The sequence below is a fragment of the Cynara cardunculus genome (genome assembly GCF_001531365.2).
Source record: "Cynara cardunculus var. scolymus isolate 2C chromosome LG 13, CcrdV1, whole genome shotgun sequence".
NCBI lineage: Eukaryota > Viridiplantae > Streptophyta > Magnoliopsida > Asterales > Asteraceae > Cynara > Cynara cardunculus.
The window spans coordinates 3262999-3271557 of NC_037540.1; the positions used below are offsets into that span (position 1 = coordinate 3262999).

General features: G+C 35.2%; 1 protein-coding gene across 1 annotated transcript; it reads right to left on the minus strand.

The window, feature by feature from the left end:
* Positions 1 to 1466: 1466 nt before the first annotated feature.
* On the minus strand, positions 1467 to 5771 carry LOC112526001 (probable WRKY transcription factor 3). Its single transcript, XM_025136363.1, has 4 exons — positions 5220 to 5771; positions 2601 to 3262; positions 2349 to 2507; positions 1467 to 2003 (listed from the first exon to the last, which is right to left on the minus strand). Exons 1-4 carry the CDS (start codon positions 5670 to 5672, stop codon positions 1712 to 1714), a joined length of 1566 nt encoding a protein of 521 aa, XP_024992131.1. The 5' UTR covers positions 5673 to 5771; the 3' UTR covers positions 1467 to 1711.
* Positions 5772 to 8559: the final 2788 nt, after the last annotated feature.

Consider the following 8559-nt stretch of genomic DNA (forward strand, 5'->3'; position numbering starts at 1 on the left):
TTTCAACACTACAAAATATCATCATCCATCCAATTTCCTTTTTCATTTCCATGCCCTTTTCACTTATAATATCAACCCTATGGTTTGAACTTATTTAAAATTTAACACTATTATTTACTTATCGGATAAGATTTTAGTCCACCAAAACAAACGTCGTATGCAAATATTTACCCGGTAAGCGTTCACCGTGATGAGTGTCGTCGTCTTTACTTACTGGGTAAGACACTTGATTCTTGTTGCGTTTTTACCGGATAAGATTCTTGGTCTTTACCGTATTCATCTAGTGAGGTAGTGTGACTGGGTAAGGGCTTATCTAGATAAGCACCGTTCAATTACGCAATTGGTTTGAGATCGGGTCGGGTATTGTAATATGAAAAAAAGTGGGGTCCAATGTAATGAATCATGAGAAAATAGAAGGGAGAGGGGGTGGTTGTGTTTCATAATTATGTGACTTTAGACAACCACATGACTCATTTAATTATAACTATCACCATGTTTATTTACCCTGGCCATCATGCTTTTTCCCCACCCTCCATAGATGTCTACTCATGAAACTACTTAAGCTTACCTTTTTAAATTACTATTTTACCCTTCATTTGGAATTTACCCAAAATCTCAAATCAGTCCCTATACCAGAATTGCTTTTTGTAAACGGTTCCGGCCGAAAACATATGGCTCGATCTATGTGTTTTGTAACCGCTCCCGGTCCCTGAGCGGGCCAAACTGGTCCCAACCTCTTTTTCTTCCAAAAATCAAATTTGAACGTAAAAAAAAAACGTGTTTAGATTTTTTTTGTTTGGATGATATCTTATTGAAATACACATTTAAATTTCTAGTTGGGTCATTAAAAGTCCCTTTAAAAATATTTTTGTTTAAATCTTTTTTTACACATATATTTTTTAGATATTTTTATAATTATAACATTCAAGATTTAGTATTGGAACACTTACAAAACTCGAAAAACATCGAAAAGAACTTGAAAAACTTGAAACTTTTGGCAAGAAAAACTTAATTATATCGTAGAGATCTTGAAAAACTTGATATATAAATTTATAAAAACCTACTTTTAAAAAAAATCGGTAGGTCCCGGTTTCAATTCCATCACCAGTCCTAGGCCGGGCCATGAAATTTCCAGAAAAGTGCAACCGGTTAAGGACTGTCGGGCCGGTCCCAGTCCTCTGTCGGTCCCAGGCTGGGCTTGGCCATTTCTAAGCCACATTGCCTTTTCATTGGAATTTTGGAAGCATACCAATCCTCAAATGTTAAGCCCATTAATGGATCTTCAGCCAGCCCCAATGAGCCCTCAAACATGATTGTGTAAAATAAACCAAACAAATTCAGTATATTGCACACGAAAGTATAATCTCTAAGATAGAACGTACACAAACCTTTTTCACGATTAAATTCAGCAAAAACTGAACCTCCTCTGTAACAACTTCCCGAATTCATGGTACCACACAAAATCGACAAAAAAAGGAAAATAGAACTGAAGATTCAAAAGAACACTAGCCAACCATTAAACACACTAACTTTTGTATAATTTACAACAATTGATGGTAGTTCTTTCGGGTAGTGTATATGATATGAACTTTGAACTAACTTCTACTTTTTCTTCCTGTTGTATGACGATCAAACCAGATAGAAACTATAGCACAAATTACGAGGAATCTTCACCAAAAGATGACATAGATTTGGTATGGACTTGTAAGAACTATGTTATCCGTTCTTCTTTAAATTGCAGAAGTCCGCTAGGTGGTGGTGGTTGTTGACGGTTTGGGTATTCCGGTCTTCGGATTAGGGAATGTGTGCCCGTGGGTGCATAATTAGCTGGCTGAATTTGAGAGGTGGTGGTGGTAGCCATATTATGGCTGCTGTTTCTAGCCGCTGGAACATCATGGTTGTGTTTCCCCTCGTATGTGGTTATCACGGCTTTTGGGTCGCTTGCAGCTCTCTCAACATGTTTGCGAACATTGCACCCTTGGCTGGTGCACTTGTAATAACTCCTGCATATATAAACACATCATAATGCTTTTTATGGGTTGTATTGAGATTGAACATAGCAATCAAGGTAGCAAGAAAATATTTCAGTAAGCTGGTCAAAAGAAAAAACACAGCGTCCAAAATTTGCGTTAGATTCTCACAAGCTTTTGACATATAGATCGCATCTCAACTTATCCATGTATAAACCTGTAACAACTTGTCCCACATGGATAAATAATATAGGATTTGTGAGTTCATTATAAGGCTATAAGCTTCAAGTTGTGGGTTACCAATAACTTCAAGGACACTTCAGATATATTTGGTCAAGCACCTATTAGCTGAAACAATCAATTAAGAGAAATGATTACCTTGGATGAGGATTTCCTTTAACAACTTTTTGTCCATACTTACGCCATCTATAGCCATCATCGAGAAGATCAACTTCGCTGGTTGTTTGAACTATGATCCGAGGTTCTGTAACTGCACGGTGGGATGAAACTGGGTCTAAAGCCCCGACCTCTGCATTCCTGCACAGTATGTCAAATGTATGACAACCCACTATAACAACAGTTGCATATTCTACAAAAATTGAACTTTTCACTAGTCGAATAAAAAGATACCTCCTTTTTGCTTGAGGTTCATCTTCATGTCTTTCATCCACTCTAGTCACATCATTACCCACTTCCTCGCTGTCACTTGATCCCGAATGTTCGTATGTAGCTTGGCTAGATTCTTGTTCCTTTATGGCCAATGAATGCACCAACCTCCCTTCCCTTGAATGGCTAGAAGTACCATTCTGACCCTCAAATCCGTGATCATATTGGCTTGAAGTACCGTTACCAGTATCTTTTCCACGCTTGGATTGAGGTGGTTGGTGGTTGTGCTGGCCTTTATAGATAATCTCGGTCACTAGGCCCTCTACAGAACGCTCAACCTGCTTCTTGACAGGACAATTTGGATGAGTGCATTTGTAGTAACTTCGAGGGTATTCACTCCCCTTCACCTGCTTCTGCCCATATTTCCTCCAGTTGTAGCCATCGTCAGCAGGCTTATCAACCACTATGGAGGAAGGTTGACTACGGTTATCGGAATTGGATAAATCAGACGATTCTTTTGCAGTATTATGGTCTGGCATAGCACGTGGAAGGCGTTGGTATGTGGTTGCATTGGAAGTAAAAGAAGGAATTTGTGGTAATGATGAAGATGGTGCTGATAAAGATGGGTAGACAGCTTGTGCTGTAACCTGAGCTAATGCTTGCTGGTGGGACATTCCAAGAGAGCTCTATCCACAAAACCAGAAGTAAGTTGTCGGAATCCAAAATCCAAACACAGAAGGTGGATAAACATAGAAAATTTACACCAGAAAATATCGATTAATGACATGCTTTTCCCTTCATATTCAAACAAAGATCATAAACTAAGGGGATGCTTGGTTGGTTTTTCATTAAGTCCTGTATGGATAAAGTTGTTTGTGTGGATTAATTTGTCTGCATAGATTGGAAAGGTTTTTGTTTGGGAGGGCTTTTTCATAGAGGGAAGGAGTGCGTTTTTTAATTCGGAGGGGAAGGTTTGGAAAGAATTTGACTTTCTGCATAAAGCTCTCCCCTAAAAAGCTTACTGAATAAGCCACTTTCTATATTATTAAGACACTACCAAATAGTCAAGTATAGCTGACCAAATAAGCTGTGAGTCCCATTAAGCTTGTTAAGCTGCTAACAAACAGACATCTAAATAACTTAAGGATAAAAGCAGGTTCTTCAGGTTTAACAGACTTTCATCTAAGATCAAGAGGGGCATCGTCTACTGATAAAGTCAATTTTCAAGGCAAGAATGTGAAGGGACCTTGCATAAAAATGAAACAAATAAGTCAACATTGTACCAACACAGAATCCATGAAAAAATCATTCGTTCTACAGTTCCGCAAAAGTATTTTGGCATATCAAGTGTGGGAGGCATCTTGATCATCAAGCAATAATGGAACAACTTTCATCATGAAGGTGCTGCGTGTCTGTACAGTTCTACATTTTAACACTCATGGTGCATATACTCTTCCTTTTTAAAGTTAAACCATCCTTAGCTAATTGTAGATTAGATATGTGATAAACAAATTCTTATGATCCAATTATTAAAGTGAATAAGAGTTCCTTGCTGTTCTAGGTAAATGAAACACATAATGGAAGGTTTTTTGTTGGTGATCAAATTCAAGTATAAAATCCAAAACACCTAAAAAACAGTTGAATGTCAAGTCTGTTGTTCTTTTCTGGATGAAAGAATAATTCATTAGGAAAAAGAAAAACCCAACTTTGAGTAGACTCCAGCAAACCCAAGCATTATGCCACCTTTTTTCTCTCATTAAGGCAAGTTCCACTAAAATCTAATTAATTTTCTAGTTTCTCATTCAGACCCTCCTAACCAATGAAACCTTACAGTAATCCTTTCTGTTTAATGTCTCACATCGAGTGTCCTCTCAATCTCACTCTTTCATCGCGCAGAATAGACAACATTAAAGACCTTTATCGGTTTATCCTTTTGGAATTTGGACCCTATCTTGCAATTGCGTCGAAGAAGGCTGTGGATGTTATACTATATATGAACACGAAAAACATGTATTCCATGTAGAAAAAGTATATCTAACAAAAGCGGGTCATGACATTCTTTAATTTAGAGCAAGTACAAATTTGAAAAAAGAAAAATCAATATCACACTAATTCATTTTAAAAGTGCCTCTCATGCTGTCATACATACAACAGAAATGAAAATAGTTCAAAAAGAATGAAAGATCTTCATCATTGGCTGTATAGATATAGTTCTTAAAAGGAGTTCTAGAAAAAGAAAGAGACGAGTGATCACCAAGATTTCCTTCCCATTATAGAGCAAGTGATTCTATATATGGTTCAGCCATCATAAATGAAGCTCACTTTGCAGTTCACATTCAATTAGCAAATGGCAGATTTCAGAATGCAGTTTCTCCTCAATTTAAACAATTAAATCATAGCAATATCTCAACTTTAGGAGGTGCCCACCCCTCACCACTTTGCTAATTCTAAAGATAAGGCTATTATTCATAATTTGGAAAACTCATTTCCTTTTGGGAATTAAAACCCTTAATTACAAATGAATCTATAACTACATACTTAACAGTTAAGTTTTTTTGCCTCTTACTTCAAGTGCAATTTTCCATATACATCATGACTTCATTTCACATATATAAACAACTTAAACTGTGGAGGCTTTGTAACCTGAGTTGGAGGAAAAAATCCGGGTGAATCGAGCAAGCTACCCGGAGTCAGACCCGGAGGTATAGTAAACATTGACTGCTGAGTAACCACCAAACTCGAAGGCCGTCCATTGTTGCTAAAATGAAAGTCAACGTTTCCACCACCGCTGCCTCCGCCGTTATCCGACTGTTTGTTAGAATAAGAATGCCCCATATCCAGACCAATCGACGGTCTAGGGTCAGGAATCTCTGCCGGAGACAACATAGCTCCGGACAAAAGCTGAGAGAATGAACGACAATCCGAATCCGGATCGTTCTCCGAGAAGAAGTTTGAAACTAAAGTCATCGGTCCGGGGCTGGCATCCATCACGCTACCTCCGCCGGTGAATAAACTCTCGACCGTCGAACGTGCCGGGAGGGTAATTGAAGGGCGTGCAGACGGTGCCGACGAATATAATCCCCTATTTTCATCCATAATTGAAATTTTTTAAGTTCGTGCGACTATTTGAAGTTGTATAACATTTCCAGTGGAAGTTAATTTCGCCGGTGATGAAAATCTCCGACGCTTTCTCGCTCTAGAAATGGTTTCTCTCTCTATGAGTTGGGGATTGTTTTGGTGTCTGTATTCAGAGGATCTGCAAAATCAGTAAAAAGTCCACGGAGCAGATACGAAAAAGCAAAAGGCTTCCTGAACATATTTCTATTTTTGGGAAATTCCTCTGTTCCCCCCACATGTTTCCTCTATTTTCATTTCACACCCTTCTTTATCGTCAATTTACACTTAGCACCCTCATTCCCTGATTCTAACATTCGGAGTTAAGATCTTTAAGTTATTTGAAGTAATTATGAACCGACAAAAATCATCGATAACCCGTTGGAGCATTAAAATAACGAATATTTATTATTAAGTTTCGTATAGAAAAAGTAATTTTTGTTGTTATTTGATTTTTTATATGAGATAAAGAATCGTGTGAGAATATGAGTTAAGTTTAAAACCACAAAAAAAGAATATATGGACCATTGTGTTTGATACGATAATTCATCTGGTGCAATTTTGGTCTTCAATTATGATTAATCCAATGATGGAGATTCCTTCTTACCCTTCACTCAATAATTTTTTTATTCTTATTAGAACCTAACCTTTTGAATGTACTGATATAATTATAAAATATAAATATGTGATTGTTTAATGTTTATTAAATGTGAAAACTTAAAACAAGAAGGGGGTAAATGGTAAAATGTGGGAAACATATTTTTAGGAGAGAATCCCAAATGGCAATTGGCAGTTGTTTAAATCAAATCTAAGGAAACCACACCACTCCCTTACGTTATTGTGGCCACGACATGTTCCAATCTACACCCGCCAAATGCTCCCATTTTTTTTATTTTTCTTACAATAATTAATAAAATAATATTTTTTTATTTTTTTGGGATATTCCCAAGAAAAATAATTAATAAAATAATAATTTGTATTTTTTTGGGATATTCCCAAGAAAAATGATAGAATCATGGAATTATCCTGTTGAAAAGTTTTGTAGTACACTAAAATAATATTAGATGGGCTTATTTATTAAGCTGTTTGTATAATTAAGTTGTTTATATGGATTAAGCAAAAATATGTTTTGTTTTTTATGCGTTTAAAAGATTGTTGTATCTTTACTGATTGTTTTTTATTGAGGATTGTAAGAATTTAATTTTTGACATTAATGAACATAAAGAACTTTCATTCAACCTTCAATGATATCTAATTACGTCTTATTGAACTTTCAACGACATCCAATTAAATCTTCAACAGCATCTGAAACATCTTATTGAACTTTCAACTGCATTCAATTGAATCTTTAAAAAATCTAGAAATATGTTTCTTAAATTATATTGTGTCCTACGACACCCAATTGAACCTTCAAACCAAACAATCCCTAAAACGAACCATGTTTTGAAGTGATTATTATGATTGATACTTCTAAAATTAATACCATGTACAAAATCAAAATATAAATAAAATACAAATTTACGGAAAAACTGGTTCCCAAATTATTTCTGCAAAAAAAAAAAAGAAGAAAAAACTCTTTCTTTTTATTTTTCTTCAAGTAACTGCAACTCTTGTAATGCAAATTGAAATCTATCATCTTATTATTATGATTATTAGTATTAACAACATGCCAGGAATAGTGGTGATGAGGAACGCATATCGAAACATTGGCACGGAGCAACGAGCAAGGAAAAGTACAAAATCAGAACTCGTTATCTTCTTCCATTCAGTCACCCATAATTGAAATCGTATCGAAACCTAAATCGGAACAGTGGCGAAGAGCAACAAGTGAGTAATAACGGTGAGGAGAAACCCAGATCGAGACCCATCACCTTCTTCCCATCAACAACTCGACACTATATCGAAACCCAAGTTGGAACGTACAACAGTGAGGAGCAAAGACGCCAAGGAAGAGCGGTGAGTGACGGCAAGACGACTAAGGATTGTTTTTTTTTAAAAACATGTGATATAGATGGTTACCAAGGATCGAATTTGAGAGCATGTATTTGAGAGAATCTAGAATACCCAAAAATTTTCACAAAGGAGTAAGGATGAAATTTTGTTAGCTGTGTGGATTAAGCTCCCTCCTACTAGTTGAGCGAATAAATCATATTCTGAAACATTAAGCCACTCCAAATAATTCTGAAGAGTTTAGTAAATAAGTCGTAAACCTAAAAAGGAAAAACCCTATAAACGGGTTCCAGTAAATTTAATTTTTTAACGAACGAAAAAGACATTATGGTTACAGTTTCCACTTGTGTCTTTTATGGGTTCCTTTCTTTAAAGGCATGGACCGATTATAAGAAACGTTGGTATGTAGTGGTTCTATATTTAAATTTTTTTAAACCACGTCGTTTTAATAAAATTTATTTCTATGTTTGTATGCCATATATTATATTCAACTGTTTTTATGTTTATAACAATATTTATTTCACGTTTTAAACTTATTTCGCATATCATATATTATGTATAATTGTTTATATGTTTATAACAATATTTATTTAAAAGTAAAAAATTGCCAAAGATGATTTTTAATTTATTTTTAGTATTTAAAAGTTTATATATTGGATCATAATATGATAATACTGTGATAATCAAACACCAATGATGATCACGTTTATAGTCATCGGATCTGTTTGTTCATTATATGATTTGTAGTTTTTTCCCATTTTAAACCAAATGGTTTTTAAAACGAATTAATAATCAAAACCAACTGGGTTTTTAAATAAATAAATAAATAAAATTGATAAATAATATTATTATAATTATTAATTGAAATATCAAAACATATTTTTCTGTTAATTACACTGTATATTTTCAAAGTTATTAC